Below are 27645 nucleotides of genomic sequence, written 5' to 3'. Positions count from 1 at the left end.
TCTGAAGCCAGTGAACGACACTACTACTCTCTTTTATGCAAATTCTTCCTCAAAAATGACAAAATAAAATCATGGAAAAGAAGGGTGGTCAACAGCTTTTTTACATTCTAAATCCATCTGTGTCCACAAAACAAAACTTATTGGCTGAAGCACACCAGTGTTTTGCCAGGGTTCCAAGTGGATCAACACCACAGTAACCCATGAAGCCAGGGCAGAAGCCAGCCTGGGAAACCCACAAAGAACCTTCAGCCCAGCAGCATGCCAGCTTCCAGCCCAATGGCAAGACAAATGAAGGCTGCACAAGAGTTAACTCTTCCTGCCCAGATATACTCAAGAGCTTTTTCTAAGGGAGTTGTGAATCCTCCTCACCTCTGGGAGGCCCAGAAGTTTGGCTCCTCAGGGAGCCTTGGGAACATAGCAACTTATTGTACTCAACATTGCCATGAGCTCCTACAGTGAGGAGGTGCAAAATGCAGCTGAACAGAAGATTGCACAGCTGGAGCAGGAGTCCTGCTGCCATCCTTATGCCCTTTGCAAGTAGCAGCCTCAAATCTAACAAGAACCTCACCTCAGTCTTGCATATCAGCAAATCTAACAAAATGTTTCCTTCCAAACAGTACCAGAGACAAAAAATATCTTAAGCCATTACTACTTCATAATCCCCTACACTGTCTGGCCTTGAGGTCCAGAGTAAATTCTTCTCCATGAGGAGTTGAGGTGAGGGGATGGAACAGACTGTTTCACCTTCTCACTGACGTCACTGGAGATGCACCAGATTAACCTGGCCCCAAACTCTGGCTAGATTTTCTGTCGCTCTGAGACGGACACAGTATCAGATTCTCCTAAGGCTCTGATCAAAGTTGTTTTCCCAGGATCAAGCCAGACCCTTTCCAAAGTTCACATTCTCCGTCTCCAACAGAGAAGGGAACGCAGCCGTACTGGCATCTGTTCATGTTTGTTCATCTTTGCAAAAGGAGAAATGGCCCCACAGTTTGTTTTCAGCTCAAAGAGCAGAAGAGAGTTCTCCCAAGTGGTTCAGAACTGCAGAAAGTCACCTATCCCTGTGTTTGGAAAAGTCTACTGCAACTCGGTCAAAACAACTTTTAAAAGTATACTGCATACTTCCGTTCAAGGAGTAAATATATTCAAAGTCACCTACAGTATTTACACAGCCTCTCTCAGTTTGGTACCTGCTCCCCATAACCATTATTTCTGTTTGCAACATTTCAAAACTAAGTCTTCCAGAATACTTTTTGTGAAAACGAAAACACCAACACACAGAAATTATAAATAACTTTCCCAAGGTCACACAGGAAAACTGTGGCAGAGCAGGGTACTTAATTTGGGTTCCCTGAACCCCAGGATAAGGTACTGTTCTCAGGCATCCCAGAGACAGCTAACATGAACACTCATGCCATCTGACTCTTGGGTCAAATACCCCCAAAAAAATCACATAACCATTGTGAAGTGTAGGTGGGAAAGTGAGGAAAAAGCCCACAACCAACAACAACCCAAACTTAAACCAGCCTTGATGTCTTGCCCACTGTCTGCCAAGTGGGCTAATCTGACTCTCAAACACCACTGTACAAAGTGCCAGAGAACAATCTAAAATGGGAGCCAGTAACAAAGCAGTATTAATTTACTGATAAAACTCAACCAACAGATGTATCAGACATAACCCTCAGCTGGGGAAGCAACATTGTTCTGTTAGTGCATGTTCTGCTTTTTCAGCACACAGGAGAAAAGAGCAGGAAGACAGCTCCTCCTTGCTGAGCACCACGAGTTTATCCCAGTTCCAGAGCTCAGCTCCCCCAAACTAGACTGACATCCTAATAAGCAGCACAAGGTGGCACTCTGCAGGGAAAGGTTTTCCAAGCCAGGCGACATAACAGCAGGAATGTTGTTTGCATTCAGTGCTGCAGTCTGGGGCCAGGAAAGAAGCCCCCAGCTGGTTTCCCTCCCTACTGTGCAGGCTGGAGCAAGTGTGCTGGTGTGGGCTTTTTCCTGCACCACCTGAGACCCTACATGCTGATCCTAGCCCCAAATGCTAGAGGAAAACTGTCCTCATGCAGGGCCCTGTACAGCCAAGAGGAACTGGGTTTGCTGAACAAGCAGCTATTCAATATTTTGTTTTCTCTTCATTGTTCAATGCGTGGCCTCAAGCCAAGCCCTGCTCTGAATACAGAACTGGTGCTTTCCTTACAGGCTTTTTGACAGGCTCACCGAGAGCAGTGGCTGGGCAGTTCACAAGTACATTTATTGGCATGCATCCTCACTTTACAAACTGGAAGCTAAGAAACAGAGAAAACAGAACTGCATGTTCCATGTGCCTGTGAGCACTTCCATGAAGACCCCCAAGGACCTCGTTTTCTGGGCCACTTTGCATGTTGTAAGCACAAACCCTGCTGGTGTCCCCTCTGGCTGTGCACCACAAGCACCTCCACAGTCCAGATCCCAGGTCTGTATCTTGGAAAAGATCAGTGTGAGGAACAGAACAGTTTGGGGTCTCCCATAACAAGCTGGCCTGAAAGGGGCTTGCTGACTGGACACCAGGCAGCTGAGAGCAGCCAAGAGTGAAGCAAGTTCTGCAAAGAGGTATTCATTGCTCCATTTGTCTGCCTTCTAACTGCTGTCACAAGTGAGCAAAAGTCCTACAGAAACCACTTCCTTTTCTTTCCAGCCGACAGTTAACCACGCCAAAAGAGGCTGGTACACAAAGATCAGAGACAAAGGCTGCTGTACGTTCAATTGAAGTACCTCAGCCATTTCAGTAGAGAACCCCTAGTCCATCCCCCTTAGACATACAGCAGACAACATCTTCTATAACAATTTAGAACTCAGACAACTCAGGTAGATTCTCACATGTTAGGAAAAAGAGTATTTTTGCCTTCACAAAGGCAAGACTCCTGTCTGTGAGCCATGATGCAAAGGAGTTTGAGCTTCTTATAAACAGATTCTTGCCTTTTTTTTAATATATTGACAAAACACTGTATTTAATGACCTGCTGAAGAAAAATGTCCCCATTCACTTCCAAGGTCTCCCATGAACAAGGAAGAGGATGAAAAAGAATGAGGACAGAAAAATACAAATACTTCTTTATGTCCCCAAATGTTCTTTAGATCCCTGTCCTGCTGATTTCCAGTAGGATATGTCTCACTACATGGTCAAGGACTTGGCCCCTTCCAACGCCACATCAGAACCAATATCCCAGTTGCTGGTTAACTGCATTGCAGTGGTTCACAGAAAAAAGAACAAAGACAGAGAAGGCAATTTTCAAATCTATTTAGAAAAGTTAGGAGATTAAGTCTCATCTTCTTTCAAACAGTTACAAGCTCCAAAACATCTATACTGCTTCCAGAAAACAGGATTAGGAAAGTGTGTGCATTACCTCAACATACAGATGGTGGGAACCATATAATGTGCAGATGGTAGGACCCATGTAGGTCATCTGACGTACCCATATCGTGCAGCCTTTCAGCAGAGACTCAGGAAATGATCCAAGGGCCCGGCATGCCAGGCCCTTGCCCTGTAACGTGCTTCTTCCCACACATAACATTACCCTTTTGAGGAAGATGGTCATTTCCAGAAATAGCCTAGGCAGTGTCCTCTGCAGTGCAGCAGCCTGTTTGGGGAACATGTACTTCTCTGCAAACACGCATCTTTTACCCTCGAAAAACTGCCTCAGATGCACTGGGGAAAGTGAGGCTTTTTGTGTAAACACCACCTGACTGAACTGCACTTTGTTTGAAATGAAACTGATGGCATTTGTATGGCTGTGGGCCAGGCCAGGCTTCCTTCACTTCTATTTAGGCTTGTTAGTTATCGCTCATGTTACAACCATACTGCTGCAATACTGTGCCTGGAGATGAAGGCAGGGGGAAATATACTTTAAAACAGGAAAATACATTGACAATACGGTTAGCTGCATGTTGAACTATGGAAATTGAGGCACAAAGACTCCACAGGCTAAGAAAATCAGGAAGAGAATCCAGATGCCCTTATGTCTCTAATTGTATTCTGTCAACAGGGACACACTCATTCAGCATTTGGGATATCCATGGAAAAGAAAGGTTGAGAAAAATGGAAGAGCTTCCATTTCTTCCATTCTTACAGTTCTGGCTCACAAGCAGCACCAACTACCATGAAGGCTGCAAGGTGGCTACCTCCCACAGCTCCCAGATGGCCAGGCTGCTTGTAAAGCAGCTCATGAACTGCTGCACTTTGCAGCCTCACTGTTAAAGGCAAATCAGAAATGGTGCCATGTTACCGTGCCTATATGCTGCTTTAGTGCTGCCCAGGCACCTGGGCAATGACCACTGGAGCAGCAGCCCCAACAGCAATCCCAATGTCTTCTGTCCTTTCTCACAACTTCTCCCTTCTTGATGGTGTAACAGATGGTAAGAGATAAATGAGAAGCTTTCAGAAAATAATCGACTATTTTATGGAGAGGAGCTTTAATCAAAACTGAGGCAAAAGAATTGCTCTCAGTCCACATGCCTGCTTGTCACAGAGCAAGCAGCAAAGCATAAACAAGTAATTAAGATAATATTGGAAATCATCTAAGACTACTTCAAACTGGATACATAAAGCAACACAACTGAAGTGAAATCACTTTCATATCAGTGAATGAAAGAACTGAAAGTACAGAAAAGAGAGATGGGAATATATCCAGCAAGATGGAAAAAGCAGGCCTGTTCTCTCTGAGCTGATCAACAAGGCAGCGTCTCATAGAGAAGAGATCCAGGCAAAGGCCAGCCAAGTGCACAGCCCCAGAGACCAACAGCCTCTGATCAAGAGAGCCCAAAATAAGTCAACAAAAACAAATCCTATCTTTGTTGGTTCAAAGAAGGTAGGGAGTAAGAGCCAACACTCTCAGGAGGAGAACAAATAGCAGCCAATCTTTGAATTTGGGCAGAAGTTTGTCAGGAGGGATCAGGAGATGATGAACAGCAGGAACTCCAACAAGCAAGACAATTAACTCAGCAGCAGGACATTGACCAGTCTGTTTGGGTCAGAAATAGAAATGGATTTGAAAGCTCCATCAGGAGCAGGAAAGGAAAAAGTCAGTCTTACCTATAAACAGGAGAACAGATGGAAACAACACTACAGGTGACACCAATTCACTGCCAAACACAGCACCAGGTCAGGTTAAACAAAACCATGAAGGATAAATCCCTGCATGTGCTGTGGATGAAGGATTACACAGAAAAGACATAAAAAGGGTACAAATGTGCTGAGATGGGAAGAAAACCAAAACAACTGACAAAGAAGGAATATGACTTAAACCAGAGAATTGCCTGTACAGTGAATACAATGGAAACAGAAAACAAGAGAATTGCAGGAACAGTTGACCAGATTTGGGCCAAATATCCTCCCCACCATCCCAGGACACCAAATTTCTCTAGGGGCTGGGACTAACAAGCTTCACATTTCAAAAGAGAACATAAGAACCAAAATGTGAAGTTTCCTGTCATCACACCAGCACTATGATCAGTGATGCAAATCAGCCCACGGCAGCTGCAGCACAGCTCTAACTGGACAGTGCTGCAACACAAACAGCATGAGCCCTGACTGACTCCCACTGCTGTAAAACAGCACACTCCTGCAGAGGATTCCCCCAAGTCTGGGAGGACAAAGGGATCATGAGCCTTCAGCCACATACAGTGACACTTCACAGCAGACAGATACTGCAGCAGAGAATTACAGCTCAGTTGCAGATAACATCAACAACTGGGCCTACTTCTAGTTTACACAAAGCCCTCTTTGCACAACTTGGATAGTCTAAAGAGAACACAAATTACATTTTACAACTACTGAAAGTACAAAGTATAAATTGAGCCTAGCATTGTGAGTTTCTGCATAGACTCTCTGCCACCCAGATATCCCTATATACGGCTATATTGCTAATACACAAAGGAAAACAGGAACTGCAGCTCTGCAGGATCTTCTTCTTTGGAGGCTTATAAAATAAACAGGGTGACAAAGAGGAACACAGTGGGTTACTTCATGGAAATTGCTACATCAGCTCTTGCATTTTTGGAGGCCTCATTCCTCACCAGGGAGTGGGGTTTATTCTTGTCATGCCATTTGCTGGGTTCACCCCACTTTCTGTGCTTTCCCTGGTAACTTGCCAGCTGCACTGCAATGCCAAGCACCACTGAGAAGACACTATACAAAACATCACCTACATGGGGTATGCTTTTATTTTCCCAGTCATGTCAGGATCTCACACAATGCAGTGCTGGCAGGTTCAGAAACTCCAGCATCACTGGGAGTTGCTTATCTATACTTGCAAATGAGCAGAGGGAATGTGCTGAGGCTGAACAGAGTTCAGTACAATCCTACCTGCCAGATTTCTCTGAGCACCTGTATGCAGGTACAAACCTACAAAGTGGGATTTGAATATGGGGTGATTTGCCTCTTGTGCATGGATCACCAATCCAGCTTCCCAGCCCAACATTTATACTGTCATTATGCTCGTGCAGATATCTAACTGTACTCAATACTGCTGGCCACTCTCCCTCAATATCTCTAAGAGAAAAGTAATCCTTGACAGGTCAGCTTTGTTCAGCTTCCCTTTCTTGAAAAATTAACCAGCATATTCAGGTATATCCTCTACTGGGAAGCAAGATCCTGTCTCCACGTATGTCCAGACAAAGTTTCAACAGCAAGATGAAGATTCCAGATACTAATCACACTGCTTGTACATGATCAAGATGAAGCATAACTCAAAACATGGCACAGCAGATCTCACACATTCTCTGTTTTACACATGTGGGTTTGTACTCTATGAAGCAAAGCCAGGCCCTGAGCCATGAATAGAGCTTCACTACAAGGTACTACAAGGCTTGAGGCAGAAAGCAGCCTCTATCCCCCCCCACAAGGGCCAGATTCTAACCCACTTACACACAGTGAGTCAAAACTCAACTCCCACTAGCTGTGGAGTGAGGTGTGATCTGGTGCAATAGGATTAAAAAACAAAAAACAAAAACAAAAAAAACTCACAAGCAAATAAACAAGGTATCATCCAGAAACAAGTAACAACTATACAGCCTTGGAAGCAGGAAGGTTGCAGACAGAAAGTCTCAGGCACTAGGTCTCTGGGACATGAAGATAGGGGTAGGGGCTTTGTGCAAAAAAATAGATCAACAAGGGCTGACACAGCAATTTGCTCTTTCAGAAATTCCTTACACAAGACAGGCAAACCACTCAGCCACCTGCACAGCCTCTCTCCCAATAAAATTGTAATTACAGGACTGTCCTAACTCCAGAGGCCCTAGGAAGGACTGGAAATTGCCAGGTACCCAGTCAGCAGCACAATGTGGGGGAAGGAGGGTGGAAACTTCCTTTGACAGAAAAGATATATTAAAACTGTGCAATGTTCACCAACCCCTTTACTCCTCCCCTGCATAGTGAGGTACAGCTGCACAGTACTTCTGCTGTAGAAAATCAGATTTCTTGTGTACCAGACTACCCAAGGCTGACTTGCAGATTCACCTGCAGCCACACCCTTTGAGCTTCTGCACCCATGTTTGTGAACTTGTGCCACATTAAGGCATCACCTAAGGCACACAGTGTACCTAATGCACAGCTACACACCCACCCCACAGCCCTTGCTCTGGGACACTGTGAGCAAACCAAACTTAAAGCTAAGGATACCTGAGGGTTTCAGCAGTGCAGTCCCTGTATTGACCCTCAAGAGAGAATTTCAAAGGATATGAGAGTGAAGGTCTACAGAGAAGATTCAGCACAAAACCAAGTGGGGAAAAAGCTTCATATGGGTAGATAAGAGTGTAACGACAGAGAAAATGAGGAGCTGCACCAGTAGAACAGTCAGAAGGGCAAAGAAACCCAGCCAGCCAGATTTCCAAGATAACATGCCCAAAATGCCTTACCATACTCATCACAGCTGCTGACTCCAAGCTGCAATGAACCTGCTAACAGACTGTAGGTGTCTGAAAGGCCCTTGGGAAGCAGCACCAGACACAAGGGAGGATAACAGGAAGAGAGGAAAATGAAACTAAAAAGAAGCTGGACAGAGATCAAATCCTCCCCCATGGAACTGAGCAATAGATTATTTGAGAGCCCTTAACGACACGGGCCTCCTGGGAGAGCTGAAGGCTCCCAGTGCTGCTGGGAGGATGCTGGTATTTCCCCAGGATTAGACCAAAAAACAATAGGCCTTCTACATGCTTGAGAGCCTAAATAAAAACAAAACAAATTAAAATCTAATACTGTAACATAATTTCAGATTTCGTTATAAATCTTAACTTCATTAAATTTATGGTATTACTGGGGGAAAAATAATTTAACAACCCTACTGTTTATTTTATTTCCTGCTGACACAACGATTTAATTGATTAAAAAGTCTTCTCAATTATTTTCCAAAATGTAGAAATATCAAGCCAGGCTAATCCTAACTAACGATAATGAACCTTTCAAATAATTGGGTCTATTAGAACTGCACATGGAAGGTCCATGACAGCAGTTTCCAGTGACATTGAGTATAAGTTAATGTACCCACAGAACTGCACTCCCAGCACAGACCACTTCTCTAGCAACGTTTTAGAACTCAGGTTCTGCCCCAGAAACATGTCCTGAAGAAAGCAACATTAAATAAGTGATACTACATGCTGTAACAAACCTCTGTTCATTTTTCATCCCATTCCAAAAACCAGAAGATAATTTTGTCAAGTGCAAATTTAAGGAGGGAATATTCAATTCAAATGTAACACATACTGGCTAACTTGGGTTTTTAATTTGCTTGGGTTTTTGCTTTTATCTATGTGTTAAGTAGGATTTGTTAAAAAAAAAAAAAGTTCCCTTGTCCATTATCAACACCAGGTAACAATGACTGTGATTCTCCACTTATATTCTGCAGGTGAATAATTTCCCATACTAAAATATCCCCAACTAAACACATGTGTATTTTTAAACACATTCATGTTTTACCTCAATCTCACTAAGTCTTTCAAATATCTGCACAAAACACTGCACATTAATGTAGATAATGATTGCAGAGGGAAACCCTCTGCAGCACAACGGAGACAAGCAAAGGGAAAGAGAATCTGAGCCACAACATCCTTCTTTACAGTTGCATCATATGAATTAGAAATTATAAAGCAATGTTCTCCCTCTTATCTATTTGGGGTAGAAAATAATTATTTTGCTGAGACTGTGAGACCACCACAGTTCTGTAAGAATAAGAATTGCTCCACCATTGCCATCCAGAACTGGGCTGTCTGCTCCTCAGAACTTTCTGGGTGTTTGTGCAATGACAGCACAGAGCCTGTTGGGAGGAAATAGCTGTCATGTCTGGGCTGCAAATGCTGAAGGGAAATATCTGGAATTAAAATATTAATCAAACAAGCAACCAGGCTTCATAAATATTCTGTATCACAAAATCACGGATTATTTGGTTCAATAAAGACCACCAACAATGTACACGTGCCAATTTGTAAAAGTGTATAAATAAAAAAATAAAAGAAAAAGGAAAATACTGTTGCTTTCCCAAGGTTGCTTGAGAGATATTTTTACAGGAGGCTGTTTTATTACAAGATCTGCATGAGATCTAAATGCATAATTCCTCTATACTAATGAAACATTTTGAGACAAAAGCAATCTAAGAAAATCTCTTATCCACACATGAAATGTAAGTTTTGTTCTTCATCAAGGACTTGATATTTAATTCAAAGTCCATTCCAACTCCACCAGAAAGAACTTACTGAATTGCTCCTTTGATTTTAACAGGAAGAGATGATACAGAGCCTTCCCTAAACAAGGCTGATGCTATACTCAGCATCGCACAAAAGACACTGCAGTGAATTTGGAGGCACCCTAAACTTCACAGTTGTCACTTCCCAGCACTTCAGCCATCTGGGAGGCCTGCCATCTCCTACAGCAAGTGCAAGCTGCTACGACTTGTGCTAAAAGCAACTTCCATTTCCAACTGTGCATGTAAGGTCTGAGCTCCCCAAAAGACCCACTCTAGTCTCCGCCTGGAGCAGACCTGACACTGGTCACTCCCTAAGGCTGGAACACCCACGGGAGGAAACACTCTGGGTAACAATGCTCTCACTCTAAAGATTCAGTTTGGCCTCAGTACTCCTTGTATAACGAAGGTTTAAGTAAGACTAGAAAGTACCTCTTCTGCTTCCCTGCTGCCTTTCCCCCCACAGGAACATATTCAGCCTGTCAGGCTCAAGGGCCCAGCGGGCTGGTGGCAGCACCAGAGCTGCCCTGGGAGAGCTGTGCCTGGAGCTCTGTGCTGGCAGGGCCTGCTGAGCACCCTGGCCCCAGGGACTGGGAGTGCTCTGCATCCCTCTCCAGCCTACAGGCTGTTGGATTCAGTGCTAAGGAGTTCCTGAGGGGGATGTGCTTCCAGCCCTCCTCTGGAGAAGGGCAGGTTGCCATGACAAAGGCCTTTGAGACAAAGAGGTGTGGGATGGAAAAACAGAAAGTGGGAAACCTAGAGAGAAAAATACCGACCTCAATTCAGCATTTGCCATCATTTTCCAACACAAAGTCACAGAACTGGGGGCTTTGGCACTCATGACAAACAGTAAAGAGCTGCAACTGCCCTCAAATTAGGAGAGGCTGGATGAAGTAGGGAAGCAAATACAAACACTGAGCATACAAAGACCTCAAGATATGCCGATCCTGTTGAAGAAAACTTCCCCACAGCAAGGTCTCCTAACATGACTTCGAACAACCTCTATTATCAAATGCTGCCAAAGCAGAATCACTGCAAAGGCACCTTTCCCTTAGGCCTTTACAGATCCTTCCCAATGGCCTTAAGAAAGTCTTAATCACCTGAGCCACCTGCCACCATTTTATGGATTGCACAGGCCTTGCTGCAGTAAAAGCAAGCTTGCCTTTTCAAAGGCATACTTTATGTTTCTAAAGTTCCCCTATCTCAGAAGGTCTCAACAAATCTACAGAAGGTAGCAAACAAAAATAAAAAGAACAGGAATGAGAGGGAAGAGGCAGATGCAACCACAGCAGCAGGATTAAGCCTATTGCCTCTTCTAGATTTTAAAAAAACCAAGAAACATGCCATTGTATAATAAGAAAGGTATAAAAAACACGGAGTTCTACAATTACTAAGCTATCAAAAGCTGGGAAATCCCACTGCCCTGAAAGGCAGACTGAAACACAGCTCTGTTTTCCTGAACTGAATTTTTAACATGTTGTACATTACAGTCAGTCATCTCCCTCTCTCCCATTTGTTGTAGGGGATCCATTTCAAAACATTTCCTTGCTTCAAATCATGCCTGTCATTACAATCCCAAAGCACCCAGGCTGCACATGCACTATCCCTTAAAAGCAGTGATTTCTGGGTTGGAAAGACATCAGCTGTATATAATGGGAATAGCTATTGCCTACCTCCTCCCTAAACCTTATGAACAGATCTCCCTATTCCCCTTCCCTCTGCAGCATCTGAGACTTGGCACGGTGTCAGCTAGCAGTGCCACTTCAGATCCAGTTCCCCTGTGTCCCCTCGACTTCCAGTGCTATGGATCCAGAATGGACACTGCACTTGTGTGCTCCAGCTCTGAATCCCTCTAGCTATTCAGATTCTTCCCATTTTTCTAAGAGAGCAAGTTTCTTCCCACTGCCTCCAACCTTCCTCTGCAGCTTCGACCCCCAGCCAGCCCTGCCCACCTCGTACCTGGTGGCAATACTGGCAATGCTGCCACTCCCGCTGTATTTCCGTGCCCGGCTCAGCCTCCGCGTGGGCTTTGGGTCTTGTAGTCCAGGGCTTGGAACTGAGGGGAAGGTCGAGGCATAGCCATGTTCACACTCTGCAAGAGAATCAACAGGCAAGGCATTAAAAACAAAAACAAAAACTAACAACAAAAAAAAAAAAGGAGAGAAAAAAATAAAGAAGGAAAAAAAATAAAGACAACAGCAGGCAGGCCTCAGCACTAACCCACTGGCCTAGCTGGGGAGGCCCTTAACCACAACAGCTCAGGGAAATGACTGAGGATATATTCAAAGGGAAGTGGACTGGGGTTGAAGAAAAGGGAGGAAGGGAAGCATGAAGTCTCTGCCAACCCTGGAGGAAGGTCACCATCACTCAAACACTGAAAATATATAAAAAAAAAACCACAACAGTCCAGAGAGTGCCTAATATCTCTCCTCCTGCCCAACCTATATGAACCAGGCAAACCAGATGTATTTCACTGTGCCACTGACGTTTCTGGCTGAGCCAGAGCCACCCATCATCATCCCTCCTGCCCAGTGGAAAACTTTCACACCAATACCCTCTTTCCTCCCAGAAACCACATCCACGTCAATCTCCCCCATCCTGCAAAAACATTCCACCTCACCCACCACCTTCAGGAGGACTCATCAGCCCTATCCTTCATCCAGCCCTCACTGCTGGGGATTTACCACCAGCCCTCCAGCAAACACTGGCTCTGATCCCTTCTCCGGGGTCACTCTCTGCTCTCGGCGGGGATCTGACCCCAGACCCGTTCCCCTCACGGCGGGCACCCATCCTCCCCCCATTACCTCTCTCCCTTCGCTCCAGATACTCGGCCGCCTCCAGCAGCCGCTGGATGTTGATCATCTGGACCTGCTCCATGGCCGGGGGGCTCCGCAGCCCCGGGCCGCCCTCCGCCCCCACGCTCCCGGCTTCCCCGCTGGACACGGGGGCGGGGAGGCGCCGGGGATCGCCGTCTCTGCCCAGTGCCCGGGCCTCGTCACACCGTCCCGGGGGCGGCAAGGGAACACGCGAGGAAATGCCGGAGGAAGGAGCCGCTCCGGGATGCTCCGCCAGGGAGCGGCGAGCGCTTCTCCCTGCCCCAGCGCCCGGCCGAGCGCTGCCCCGCGGCGGGCCCTGCCCGGCTCCCCGCCCGGCCCCTCGGCCCGGCAGCCCCGCGGCGGGACCGGCCCCTGCGGCCGCGCCCCGCCCGCCGCTCGCAGCACTTTGTTTACCTCTGCCCGGCGCTCACGGGCGGGCGGAGCGCAGCGGGGCGGGCTGGGAAATGCAGTTCCCGAGCGCCGCCCGAGCGTGTGGGGGCAGCTCCCGGGCAATGGCTGCGTGTCCCCGCGCCGGAGGGGATGGCTCCGGGCCCACCCACACCCCGAGGTGCTGGTGGTCGGGTCACAGAATCACAGAGTGGGTCGCGCTGGGAGGGACCACGGTGGGTCAACTTCCCAGCTCAAGCAGGGTCACTCCAGAGCACAGTGCACAGGATTGCATCCAGATGGCTCTGGAGTATCTCCAGTGAGAGACTCCGCAACCTCTCTGGGCAGCCTGTGCCAGTGCGCAGTTGCTTGCACAGTTCCTCATACTCAGGAGGGACTGCTGTGTATCAGCTTCTGCCCATTGCCACTTGTTCCATTGCTGGGCACCACCAAAAAGAACCTGTTCCAGCCTCTGACACCTCCCTTCAAACAGACAGACATTGCTCAGATCCCCTCTCAGTCATCTCTTCTTGGGGCTTAACAAGCCCAGCTCCCTCAACCTTTTCTCTTAAGAGAGATGCTCCAGTGCCCCGATAAACTCTGTAGCCTCCACTGCACCTGCCCAAGGAGCTCCACGTCTCTCTTGAAATGAGAAGTCCAGAACTGGACACAGCACTCCAGGTGAGGGCTCCATGCCCACCCACATGGAACTAGAAGGACTGTGGCAAGGATAAAGCAGAAAGGCTACAAAAGACAAAGCCACGGCCACAGTGTGGAAACTTTCTGCATCTCACCTGTGGAGATGGAACTAAAAAAAGGTGCAAGGAATTCTGACCTGGAGTGACTCATACATTGTTTTTCATGGGAGGCTAAGGAGCAAGACCCATTTTTCAGTGTGCACAGATTATTTGAGCATAGACAAGAGATACCACAGACAGCAAACTCACAATACTTGAAGCAGCACCACATTAACAAGGCACAACAGTGGCCATCTCAACATTTTAACAAATGCTTTCAGTATGATGACTCTTCAGAACTTTAATAATGTATTTACACCCTGATTTTCATATAGGTACAAAACCCTTGGATTACTTCTATCACCCTGAATTTTACCAACTTCAGCATTAGCTGGAATGGAGCTTTAAAAACCTGATAACATAGAATTCTATTATACCAGTCTTTGTATTATACCAAAAAGGATGCACTCAGAAAATATTCAAGACTGGAACATTCATAGTAAATATCTAAATGATTCTGACTTAGAATCCCCCCAAGACTGTTTTGTAGTTCTGACTGGGGTTATTTTCTGAACGTTTAGGCCGTGACTGGTTACATTTGCAAACATTCCTCCATCACAATGGGAGACAGAAAAGTACCTTGAAAAAATCCCAAAAAAGCAGAGATTCTCAATCAAAGGCTTATGTCTGGTAGCAAGGGCTTTAGGCAGAGCACAGAGTATCAGGAGACTCTGATGTAGCTACAAGAGTCGGCAGCACTCAACTAGAGAAGAGCTGAAAAAAGTGGATTCGGGGTAGCTAACTTTTCTCTACACACAATTTGCTGATTCACCATTTCTGAGGTTTCCTCAGAAAACTGCAGGCTTGCAGCTGATGGAGGTAAAAATAATACCACTGTTCAGTTCTTACATAGACCTTTTCATCTCCAGATCTCTAGGGGTTGATTTGTTTTGTTTCTCTTAAGGTGGGATAGCTGAAAAATAAAGGAAGCTGGGACGCTCCAAAGACATCCTTCCCTCATTCTGGGAAAGCCAGTCCCAGCCCTTCTTGGACAGGAGAGTCTCCACTCAGGCATGTACACCCAGCCAGACCAGAGACTGGCTTTTGTCCGGGGGAGAACTCAGGGAACGAAGTATTCTCTCTCCCACCTCGTATTTCTACACTGGAAACTGCCCATAGAGGAGACTGTTAAAAGCACATAGAAAACTCCAAATCTGAGCAGTCTCAAGGCTCATAAGATCTTGGATTAGAGAAAAGGACACAGGTGCACAGACATCTCCACAACAGTGAGGTTAACGCAAGAGCATTTCTGGGCTCTGTACTTCCTTTAACCTACTTCCAAAACCAGCGAGCCATTTGCTTCTCAGTATTCACAACACTAAATATTAAAAAACCCAAACCCTGCAACTCCAACCCCCCAAACCCATGACGAAGCCCCAAAATCACTGTAAAACAGGCCTTTGTAAGCATCCACTGACATTAGCTTTTCTGATGGCACATTGGGAGATATATGGTGCCACTCTAGGGATTAAATAGGGAAAGTCACGGCTAGAAAATGAAGGGCTAGGTTAAGAGCATATCAGAGTGTCAGCCTCATGAAGGTAAAGTTCAAGATACAAAACAAGAGAGGATGAAGGAGAGGGATCCTGATACACATGGTGAATTAAATCAGCCTGGAGTGAAGTAACAGCAGGATCAGTTCTGTGTGAAATTATGTAGGATAAGCTCTTGCATTTACACTTCAGCTCAGCTTCCAAGTCTTTGTTTCTGAAGTAAACAATGTGCAATTAGGAAAAAAAAATCTGTGTGAAACAACGACAAATTTGGGAATAAACTGTGGGACATTTTCCCAAAGAAGGAGCCCTAGAGAAGAGGCAAGTCAACTATGGAGCCACAGCAGATCTGTAAAATCTTGCAATTGCCATCCCAAGTGCTCGTGTGGGCAGGTCAGCCTGCAAAATGCCAGAGTGTGACAGAAACAAAAGTGGGTGGAAAGTAAATAGCACAAAGAGGCCCAATACCATTCAACTGCTGACCAAAAAGCCCCCAAAGTAAGATTTTAAATGTGGTTGAGCAATCCACAGGCAACACTGGGGAGGGGCTAAGGGAAGAGTATTTTAGGGGAGAATGAGATCATTTAATTTAGTGGCTCTGAATGATCTGTAAGTACAGTTTTCTGATTATAAGTGCTTGCTGCTGGCATCCCTTCTGGCAGCTGTGATTCACTTTCATTGTGTGTTCTGCTGCTTCGCCCTTTAGAAAGGGGCTTTTTACATTTTATTAAATGGCACTTCGGCAACCCTCCATTTCCAGCCTTAATAATGGATTTGTTAATCTCCCTGATAGCCTTTCCCTCCTCCTTAGCAATAATTTAAATATCCAAGAAGAAATCTGCAGTGCAGAAATCAATTAATATTTACATCTGAAATGCTGCTGTACTATTTTCATCAAGTATAACAGATGTGATCTGTTTTTTATCAACATCACCATCACTTACATTAAACTAGCAACTTCCATCAGGGAGGGAAATTTTCTAAGAGCTTTCCAAAAGTAATGCTTTAAGCTTCTCAAACCCAAAATTACTTTAGCTATTTTCTTTCCACTCAACAGGAAGGGAAACTGAGGTGTAAGCAGCATAATTACTCACATGAAGACACACCCTAAGTCAGAGGTGGAACAGGAACATGTCACACAAATCAAGATGCCCAGACCTCTGCTTTGAACACAAACCTTAGAAATAACACAATGCTTTGCAACGTGGAAGTTATTTTCAATAAGGGCAATCCCTTTGGCTAAGCTGCCTTGTTTTTCTTTCTGTATTTAGCTTTTGCAAAAATCCTCCTGTTCCCAACCATGTGCATTTTCTGGGAGGAACATCAAGATGGCAACAGCCATAAGCACTTCCTTTGCCACTTTCACACAAACCCTCCAAACTCTTAATATTGTTTTCAAATCCTTGAAATCTAACGCTTGAGCAATCAAAGCACGAACAGAGATCCTGGTGGGAACCATTTTCCGGCATTCTCAAAACCGTGCAAAGATTTGGTGATTCCCCAAATTTCTGGGAACAGCAGATCCATACCACTCCTGTTTCTCTAGCGAGGGGAACAGCATATGAACAACCTATCAGCACACGCTGTAACAAAGAGGTCTCTATTATTGTAGTCATGGCTGTAATAGCTCAGTATTGCAGGACTTGCAGAGCACAACCCAAGTCCCACCTACTCAACTCCCTTCCAAGGCTTGCAATACCTTCACTAAGGGACCTACAAGTGCCTATAGGACATGGCCTCATTCCTCATCCAGGAGCTTCACTCTTTCGCAAGGCATCAGTTAATCCATTTCAGCACTGCCACTGGTATCTGGAACGCATCCACCACTGAGGACAGATGTTCCTCAGAACCAAACCTCTGGGATATCTAAGAGTTTGAACAGCAATAAAGTGCACACTGTGATTCAAAGACTAAGCTCTGCCAAACAATAAGGTAAAAGCCACAGATCTATTGGCTCTTTGGGCCACTTGTTCCTTCTCTCCAGGAGATGTGCTTTGTCTTCAGAACTGTGCTGTGCCCATATTTACACTGAGTCAGTGACTTACTCTGTAACTTTGATTGTCAGTTAACTGATCCACCCGCAAAATTAAGAGGAATTACCATGAGAAAAAATATACGGAGTCCTTCAGCTAAATAACAAGAAGATAGGGTTGTTCAGCCAGTGGCAGAAGGTGCTCCTCTCCCAGCTCTCAGGATGCTTTGCTGACAAGGAATGTAATCGGTTCTCAGCAGTGCTTCTGGCACAGTTCCATGGTTCTACCTCTGCCCTATCATTTCTCCTGCTGTGGCTTCCTTCTGAATTCTATGCTGAGGTCCAAACAGCATGAGTCAAAATACCCCAACCTGGAAGTGGCTAGCACGTGAATCACTGTGGCCAGGTTATGAACCAGGAGGAATGAAAGGGGTTTACTGTGAGTTGGGTAAAAAATATATAAATAAAGGGGTCCCACACTTGTCTGTGATCATATCTACACTGACCTTGAGCCACATCGTCAGCTCTCATTGATACAATGGGAGTTCTGCATGCAGACCAAAGGCAGTCTCAGCTTCTTCTGCCCTCTGCTAATTACAGGTTTCTGACATTTCTTTGGTTTGTCAGAAGAAGACCCTAAACAGCACATTAACAATGGAAGGAGCCACGTGATGAAGATAGTGTTAATTCATCCCCAAGGCTCAGTTGTCCTCTCCCTCAGAAAGAATTATTCAGGAGCAAAGGACAAATCTAAGATCACCCTTTTGTTATTCCTGGTCAGAAGATCAATAAACATAGCCAGCACTTGAAGAAGATCTAGCTGTCTCCTGCAAGGGGTCAAGGTACACTGTGCCATGCATGCACATCTCTATTAGACTTGTGAACTTGTCACCCGTGTTACAGAGACTTGATTGCCTTCATGCTTTTGGAAGAGGATATGGCAACACAGGTCTGTATCTGTAGTGAGATCAGAATGTATTACACACCATGCCCATTACAGATAAGTCATCGTAGCCAAAGGATTCATCACATGTTTGTGCAACTCCTACTGACAAAAACATGAGTCCACGCACCCAAAGGGGATGCCTGGCACAATACTAAACCTCAGCTGAGTTTACTCCAGGTCCCTTTAAAAATATCTTCCAAATTCCAGCATTTCAGCTGCTACAGGTTTTCAGCCATGCTTATTCATGAAGTGGCATTTGCAGAGGTTACAGATGTATCAACAGAGCTGCCCTCAGCACAACTTTCATTTCTGAAAACAGCCACTGTAACATTCTTCATCTGACGTTTCTATTCCTTGGATACCAAACTTAAATTTCTAGAAACAGGTCATTTGGAAACCTGTACATGTCAGTTAGCAAGGTGTGTGTTGGGATTGGATTTTGTGGTCTCACCATGAGAACTGCAGCAAGAAGGCAGGCAGCACTGTTATGCACTCCCAGAGGCTCAACTGGAAAAATAATTCAGTTATATTGCAATAGCTAAAATACTTCAGCTTACCCAAGGAGTCTGATAAGAAAATTCTAACCTTCCCTGTCACCATACTGTAACAGAGGTAATTTTTATTCTAATATTTTAAAATACACATAAATACTGTAAGGGTGGTGCTGAGAAGCCACTCCTGAACACTTCCTCCCCCTGCCATAGCCCTGACAGTACATCCTACCCTGCTCCACAGCTCTCTGCCCTGTGGTTCTGTTTCCACATCACCCAGTCAACACATGGCCCCTCTGCTATTATTCATGACCACAACAATAGGATATGGGACCTATAAATGTAAATCATCATCATCTCCATATTTCTGCCTGAGCTTCAGGCAGGTAGGAAACTCCTGCCTTATCTGAAAGTCCTGCCCTAGACATGGAAGGCTCTGCTGTCTGCCTTGTACCACTGACCTGCAGATAAGGGTAGGAGTGTTTTGGAGGCCGAAAACATCCTTGTAGTTGCTCCTCTATCTCCAGAAGGTGTGACATGCACATCTGGGATATTCAAGCATTTGGATCCACAAGAGAAGAGGTTATGTCCACCTCTCAGGGGGCCCCTCTACCAAACAGCATCTGCTCCTGCTGAGGACAGTGTTTGGAGAAGGTGAATAACATGGCACAGCCACCAAAGGCTTGGAAGAATGAATGAGGACACCGAGTGGGATTTATCAGAAACCATAAAACTATGAGGAAAACCACTTGAGTTCTCGGAGCCTTAATAGCCCTTCCTTAAATTCCTTCTTTTGGCTAGTGAAGCCCTTCAGATTCCATACCACTGTGATGCTGATCCCAACCAGCATCCTGGTGCTTTACCCAGCTCTGTCCCTGTCACCCGTCCTGGCCAGGAAGAGACAAACATCTATTTGTCACCTCTATTTTTTTAAGACTGTTTCCTTGGGGCAGGGCACTGTCACTCCCCTGCATGTACAGCACCTGGCACAACAGGGCTGTGACTCAGCCACCTTCCTGATGGGAGTAACACTAAAATAGCTCATTACAGCCCTTCCTAACACCATGGTCAAATGACCTGGGCATCCTGCAGGAAGCAGGCAAACACCAAGTCTGACTGCAACCGAGTCTGGCAGTCTCCATCACCACACTTTTTTGTGCTGCCCCCGCATTATTGTGAATTGTGAGTTCAGAGACTCTAATGAGGAGTGACCAGCCATTAGCAACATCTCTGCCAGGCTGCCAGCACTGGATGCACTGAGGAATCACCCCTGCCCTGGCAGATGAAAGGGCACAGCATTCTCTTGGTGCAATAACCTGAGCTCTGCATGTAAATCCCTTCCCAGAAAGGAGACGTGTATACATTAGGATACAACCCTTCTGCTTCTGCAGCTGTTCCTTAGTTTAGATAGGGCCAGTAAGGCTCAGAGATTGTTTTCCAATCCCAGCAGCATTTTTCTTTGTTTGGGAGCAACACGTAAAAGCTGCCTGGTTTATGACAGTCACGTTCTGAACAGCACGTTCACCAGCTGAACCTTTGGTTAAATGGGACTTTTCACCCTAAAATGTCCTGATTGCACATTAAAATGCTGAAAGGTTTTGCAGAATTTCCTAATAAAAGTGATGATTTTCAGCATTATGACCTCAACAATTACTAGCAAAAGCTTCAGTGAAAACAAGTGCTCAGGAATGGAGTTGTTTAGATGCACCTAAACACCTCTTTTAAAAATCTAGCAATAAAAAAATCCTTTATCCTGCTGTCCTACTCATTTTCCAGTTCCAAACAAGGAACCGTATAAAATGATGCATTTTTAAATGGAGCGTATAAAAGATCAGATACTATCCATCTCAACAGCAAGGAAAATTCTATCTCCCCCCACCTCGGAAAAAAGCCACGATTTTGACAGTTCCCCTTCACAACAACAGCGCTCGCTGAGAAAAAAACAAAACGGTCTCACACTCAGCTTCCAAACCAGGGATATTCTGCTGTTTTCACATGCAAACCCAATTCTTGCTCGTGTCTCCTGTCATTTTCCTGCTCACGGCTGCTGCTCACGGCGCAGCTCAGCTCCTCAGATGCTTGGCTTTGCAGCTTCATTACGAAACAACAATTAGCACGTGAGGAAAAAAAAAAAAAAAAATCCCAGCCCAATATTAACTCAACTTTCCAAAACAGAAAAGCAGCCTGGATTTGTTCCGGGCGAGCAAGGAACAAGGGCTTTTGGCCACAGCTTTAGTGACAGAGCAGCTCCTCCGCAGTGGGATCCCTTTCCCTGGGAGGCTGCGTGCGCGCAGCTTTTCCGCAGAACAAGGGCACCCTATATCGTCACCTGTAGGGGAACCTATAGCTGCCATAGGGATGAGCGGCGAGCAGAGGGCGGCGGAGCGATGGAGACGCGTGGCGAGGGACTCGCTGATCCTTTTGTAAAGTTAAACGGAAAACAAAACGCAGCACATGCTCCGCGGAGGAAAAATAAAAGGCCGGGGGGGCGGGAACCCAAACATAAAATCGAGGAGGGCAGAGAAATTAAAAAAAAAATAAAAAGAAAAGTAGAAAATTAAAAAAAAAAAAAATAAAGGCTAAAACAAAGAGTAACGTAGAAACCCGAGGAAAACGCGGGGAAAGAGGCGGAGCGGAGCCCGAGCTCCCGGCGAGGTGTCCGTGTGACACCCCCGGGCTCGGCGGTCCCCGGAGCGCCCGGCCGGAGCGCCCGGCCCGACCCCCCCGGGCCGACCCCCCCGGCCCGCTCGGCAACGCGTGACGTCACACGGGGGACCCCGGCGCCGCTCATTGGCGGAGCGGGCCGCGCGGCCCCGCCCCCGGCAGGCGGCGGCCAATGAGCGCGGCGCGCTGGCTCCATGTGCGAACCATGTGTCCGCCCGCGGGGCGGGGCGCGCCGGGCGCAGCGCCGCTGGAGCGCGCTCCGCCACTGCGCGGGGTCCGCGGCCGCGCTCCGCCGCGGGCCACGGCCGCCCCTTTGTTCCCAAAGCGCTTCTGCCTCGCGGTGCCGCCGTCCCTCGCAGCTCGCGTGTCCGCTCGGGAGACCGCTCCGCGGGGGAAAGCCGCGGGCTACGCGCACTCTCCGCGCCCGCGGAGCAGGGGGGCTAGCGGCGCGGCTGGCCACCGCCCCGCACCGGACGCTTGTCCTGCCCTGCAGTGCGCTGCTCTGCCCGGCCCTCTCCTCCCCGCCGGCTACCTGGCGAGCGCTGCCACTTGCCTACGTGACTCTGCCCATGCCCCGGCGGGGGGAGCGGGGACGTGTCATCGCCTCCTCCCCCGCCGCTCCGGCTCCGCCACCGGCTCTGGCTCCGCGCGGAGCCCGCCGCCCCCCCGGCCCCTCTCGGTGCCCCTCCGAGCCCGCTCTCCTCGAGAACCGGAGATGCGCCCCCCCTCCCTGCACCGTCCCGCTCCACTCTCCATCCCAAACTTTCCCCCCGGGCCCGGTCTCCCCAGTGGCGGCGGGGGTCGCACGCACGCCTCTGTCTCGCGGGGTGCAGGCCCTTTGTCACTGCGTCGCCAGCCCCTGCAGCCAGCCGAAAGTTTGGTTTATTTTCCTTACTCCCCTTGACCGCTCCGCGGTCACGCACACGCGCGGCCACGGCCGCCAGCCCGCACTTACTTTTATTCTCCTTCTCGATCCGCTCCAGGTAGCTGGCGGCCTCCAGGAGCACCTGCACGTTGTAGAGGAAGGTGTCCATGCCCGCCGCGGGGCTCGTGTTGCAGATGTCCCCGAGGGGGCACCGGGCCCCGCCGGCCGCCCCTGCGCTCCGCGGCTCGCTCCGCGGCTCCCTCCGCGGCCGGCCGCGCTTCCCCATGCCCCGCAGCCTCCCGGTGCTGCGCCCGCCCGTCCGTCCGTCCGTCTGCCGGCGAGCCCGGCGGCCGCCGCGGTCCCAGCGCTGCCGCCGCCCGCCCCGCCGCTGTGTCGCCCCACGGGCCGCCGCCGTCCCGCCCCCCCCGCGCCCCGGCGGGGCGGCCCGGCCCGGTCGCGCCTGCGGAGTGCGAGCGCCGGCGGCTGCGCGGCGCCCGGCGCGGGGGGGCGGCCGGCGGGGCAGGGCCGGGCTCGTCCCGGGGCGGGGGGGACCGGCGGGCCGCCGCTCAGCAGCCCCGGGACGTGGTTCAGCCCCGCAGCGGGGATCGACCCCTTGGAAAGGGGCGCCGGCCGTGGTGGCACCGCGCCCCCGGGGATGGTGGCACTGGTGGGGGCCCGGCTGCGCTCACCCCCGGGACACAGAGGCACAGCCAGGCCTGTCCTGGCCCTTGCCACCCCGAGTGTCACCTCCCGCCGCTGCCCGAGGGTCTGTCCCTGGAGCCAGCGTGACAGGCGGGCTGGGGAGCCCATACTGGGCCCAGCCCTGGGGGGCGATGGGGTCAGCACTGCAAGCAAAACCCGAACTCCAAAGGGGCCCCTCGGCATGAAGCACTAATGGCAAATCACTCCTCCTCTATTGTGTAGTGCCCCCCAGAAAGCTCTCTCTGGGTTCAGACTCTCAAAGCAATTAATAAATGTTTTTTTCAAAGTAAATCGAAGGTGGAGAGCAGGCAAGGGATGCACCAGCCTTCCTCGCCTCCTCCATATCCATCCCTGCAGACCTGGTGTCAGAGCCGGGCACACTACAGCTTGTTTTCCCCTTGTTTTGCAGTCAGGGAGGTGACAAAGAGCAGCTGAGCCCGGAGGAGAGAGTGCAGGACGCAACCCAGACTGAGGAGAAGGGCAAGGATTTGCACTTCCAAAAATCATTTACAATCCTGGGTCCATGAATTTTGAGGGGGTAGGCGGAGTGGACTCCACTCGCACCAGGCTGGCAGCAAGTGACCTCCAACACCCTCCTGGCTCCCCTTTTATCCGTGACAACACCACCTGAAACACGGTGCTACGTTTGCAGCACGAAACCCCGCTCCTGCCCGGCCGGTCGGGTTGGTCTGGTTCCACTGAGGAGCCCTGTAGGAGCGGCTGGGGAGAAGCATCGCCCCGGAGATGTGCTGGGGCGTGGGGACCTGCTCACACCTGGCTGCCGTGGGGCTCCGTGGCTCTCGCCGGGCTCACCGGCCTCGCAGGGACCGGAACGGGCTGGAGAGCAGAGCAGAGGTCGCGGTGGCGCTTAGGGGTGCTGCATTAGTAAGGGCTAGTGGGTACCTGGAGCCCGCAGCATCACCGGGTCCTGAATCATCTGAGAGGGGACGGTGCCCCAGCAGCAGCGCATGCAATGAAATCCCCGCGGCACCCAATTGCTGGGGGCCAGCTGGCTATTTTTGGGAAGCATGGCTGCGGGATTTCGTCGGTCACATGCCCTTCCCACGGCACATGCCGGGGCTGGGCCAGCTCCCCGTGCAGTGCGGCTCAGCGCAGCCCCTCCCGCGGCCATATGGCACCTCCTCCGTGCCGGCGGCACCGCATGGCTGCTGCCACATCAACAGTGCCACGAATTGTCCCATCACTGCGTTTGGCAGCCCAGAACGGGCTGGTGTAGGAGGGAGGACACAAAGCATCATCTAGATTTAGTTGTGGCCTTAAGAAGAGTGGAGAAGAAGGCAGAGCCTGGTGTGCCGGGAATGGAGCGGGACAGAACGCCGCTGCCAGGCTCAGGTGTGCTCAGCACCCGCGGGCGACTGGCCATCCCTGAGAGCAGGATCTCAGCTGGGAAGGCAAGGGCTGAGCAGAGGTGCAGGTGGGAGCCAGGCTGAGCCACAGGGTACATCCAGGCAAGTGAAGGATTCAGAATGTACTTGGCTTTTATTGACTCCACTGACTAGCTGAGATAAGACATGATTCTTGCTTTACAAGCATGCATGGGTGAACACTCCCATTAAAACATCAGTCAGAAAGTCTCTGGCTTTCTAATTGTGCAGGGATTGAGCTGTTGGTAGGACTGCTCTAATCAACCCCAGTTGCAGCCACTGGGGACCTGGACACAAGGATCTGTCCATTGGGCAGAAGGCTTTCCATGACCTCACCTTAAGAGATCATTGCTGAAAGCACACCAAAGGCACCAGAGTCAGCCAGCATCAGATTGCTTAAAAATCAGATTATTTAAAAATCTCAGCCCCTTTCCCAGAAGATGAGGATGTGTATGGCCATCCAGAGTCCATACTGTAGATCTTGTGCCTAATGGCAGCATCCTCTGTTACCTACTGCATGTCTTGGTCCTCCTTGTGCACCTGCACAACACTTCTCTAGCCATTTTTGGAATGCTTTGTATTGATTGGTGCTGATTCAGCAGGTACCGCTTTTCCCAGTGACATCCCAGGTTTGAAGCCAGAATAATCATAATTTTGATCCCTTTCCCTTCTAGCTTAGTTGCAGGATGATTTCTCTTTAAAGGCACTTCCACAGAGAAAAGTATTCCTGAGGGAATGGTCCAAGGGCAGGCATTCCAAGGGAACTGTCTCAAGAGGAATGAAGGCTTTGGGGCACATGGTCTGTGGGGTACAAAAAAATATGTGGGCACTGGAAAGCACCCAGAATCAGAGAGGCAACACAGGAGTGATAAGGGAAGAAGTTTTGCAGTATTGCCAGCTCTGCACATCCAGCAGCCATGGTCCAGCACCCTTCTCCACTGCAGCCTTCTAAATACAGCCAGTTACGGGCATGCTGTCTTTATTTCCCTTCTCTTCTACTTTGTTCAACCTTTGAGCTCATCCTGAAGTCTCACTGTCATTTTTTTCTCTGCAAGGTGATGGAGAAGATGCTTCTTGGACAAAAGTGGAAGATCTGAGTGCAGCCCCATGGGCCCAGAGAAATGGGAGTTGGGGTGAGCTGGGGTGAGCCCCTGGCTCAGCCCCACAGCCCACATGGCCTCTGCTTCCAGGGGGTGGCCAAGGCAGCTTTCACATTATGGGACATCCCTGGACCTTTTATCAGCAGCCTGTGGCTGCAGGCTGCCCTCAGTACAGCGAGGGGAGAGTGAGTGGCCCAGGGATGCAGAGGTTGGATGCCCGCAGGGATGTTGTCAAATTCACACCTGTAAAAGTGGGGAAAATGTCCACCCCATCATTTGGGATTGGATAAGAGGTACGATTGCTGGAGTGCTTTATTTTGCAATGCTGCATAACATAGCAAGGTGTGGATATAGTGCAAAGCTGCCAGGTGGTGTGAGGTGCCATGAGAAACCCTTGGCGTAGAGAGTGGGCATCCCTTCCCCTCTGCCATGGGAATCATCTCATGTGTGTGTGTGGTGCCCATGCTGGGCTGAACAGAGGAAAACAGAGCTATTGCTATGAGCACAAGTGCTAAGTTCCCTTTGGTGGGTGTATTTTGACCTTGTTTTGGTGGTATCACACGCAGCAGCTATTTCCCCACATCACAGGTGTTAAACATTCCATTTGTTCCAGTGGCAGCACCAGTGTAAATCACCCCCTGGACAGACCTGGCAGGGTTCAGAAAGGGTTTTAAAGGGTGGGAGCCAATACAACCCTGGATTTCGGTCTGCAAAAGCTCCTGGAAGCACCTGCTCTCTTTCCTTTCAGGCTAATCCTAATGTAATCCTTTTATAAAATTTCACCTGCCTTTAAAAGTCTGCTGCAGTCATTTTGGAAGAACTAACTCATTTTCCAAGTGATATTTGTGCTGCCTGTCTGCCATGGGTAGGCATTTCTTGCTGCACAAGAGTGATATAAAGATATTGAAAAATTATTTGGGGGCTATCACATATCTCTTTATTTTTTTTTTTTAATGGACACAGTTGTTGTGGTGGGGATGGGATAGAGCTGGTCTGGGGCAGCTGTACTCTGGAGGAAGAAAAGATCTCTCATGGAACCTGGATGATTTCTAAAACCTTGATTTGGCTGTTGGACCCAGGAAGTTTCTAGTGTTACTGGGTCACTCCTTATGGCTCCAGCCCAATGGTGAGTGCAGGTATTGTCCCTCTCCTTGCCCAAGCATGATGTAATTGGGGTGCAGAAGCCTGCCTGCACAGAGAGATGCACAGAGGTCAGTGAAATCTCCTATCTCTTCTTGCACTAGTCAATAATTAATACATATAGCTCTCCCCTGGAACATTGGCTCCAGGCTGTCCTGCCAGGCCCCTGGCTGCCACCTGCTATTGCTGCCTGTTGTCCCTTGTCCCAAGGTATGGGACTGGGATTTACAGCAGGGCCACACATCCTTCTGTGGGGCTGCTAGATGTTTGCAGCCAAGGGCTCCATGTCCTTATAGATGCTGTCAGAGCCTGACTCTCACCTGGCCAGACCCAGAGTGGGAGTGCATCCAGCCCTCTTCTGCAGCCATCATTACAATGGCCTTTCATTTCCCTAAGTGAAACAGGAGATAGGGATAACTCAGAGGTGCTCCAGGAGAAAGGCTCTTGTCAGGGTTTCAGGTGCCTGCTCCAGCAGCTGTCATGCATAAGGTGTCATGCTCAGGCTCTCCAGCACTCCTGATCCTTTGCTGGGGCTCAGGAAGCTCCGTGGTTTCACTGGGTGTCTCTGGCTGCCCACGCTGCCACATCGCCTCTGCAATCTGTCCTTGATGCTCTCTTTTGGTGTGTGCTGGAAATAACTAAGCTACAAATAGTGGTGATAGTCCCTTTTGCCTGCTCCTGCCTTGCCTGGCCATACTGCTTTTCTCAGATCCATTTATGATGCTGTTATTTACAGTTTCATCCTGCTAGCACCTCTGAAGCTTCTACTTAATTTCCTTTGAAATCCCTCTTTACAATCCTGTAAGGATTGTCCTCCTTGAAATCCTGTGTGGTGCCCCGTGATCTCAGCATTCATCAGGTAAATCTGAGCTATGATCTCTGCTTTTACAATAAGCTTTTTTTTTTTTTTTTTTACTTCCAGCCTTCTGATTGCCCTCCCCACTCTCCATCATTTTAAGAGTAGGTTTTCTGTCTCAGAGGCTGGGAGATGGCACGAGCTCTTCTCAGCTCCTACTAGTTCTCTGCTGTTCACACTTGGACTTTCACAGTAGTTGCCATGCAGTTCTGATATAAAAATAATGAAGTATTTTTCTTGCCCACCCTTAAGGGAAAGCACACATATGGTCTGAAATTGCCTTGTGCCAGCAGAAAAAAGGCACATCTCTTGGTGGGTG

The 27645-nt window shown here is 48.5% G+C and overlaps 1 protein-coding gene across 2 annotated transcripts in view; it reads right to left on the bottom strand.

The window, feature by feature from the left end:
* MXI1 (MAX interactor 1, dimerization protein) overlaps positions 1 to 22444 on the bottom strand; it is a 55735-nt gene extending 33291 nt beyond the window's left edge. Inside the window, exons 1-2 of one of the 2 annotated variants that reach the window (XM_021536283.3) lie at positions 22234 to 22444; positions 11672 to 11804 (exon numbers count right to left, since the gene is read on the bottom strand). In XM_021536283.3, coding sequence (XP_021391958.1) covers positions 11672 to 11804; positions 22234 to 22429 — 329 coding nt within the window. In that variant the 5' untranslated portion in view covers positions 22430 to 22444. Of the gene's footprint in view, positions 1 to 11671; positions 11805 to 12516; positions 12692 to 22233 lie in introns of those variants that run through there. The other variant, XM_021536284.3, reaches the window with a different exon arrangement.
* Between the last annotated feature and the right edge of the window lie 5201 nt (positions 22445 to 27645).

Source organism: Lonchura striata, chromosome 7, assembly GCF_046129695.1.
Source record: "Lonchura striata isolate bLonStr1 chromosome 7, bLonStr1.mat, whole genome shotgun sequence".
Classification (NCBI taxonomy): Eukaryota; Metazoa; Chordata; class Aves; order Passeriformes; family Estrildidae; genus Lonchura; species Lonchura striata.
The sequence above is the reverse complement of the archived record's forward strand: the minus strand, read 5'-3'. Positions and strand labels throughout refer to the sequence as shown.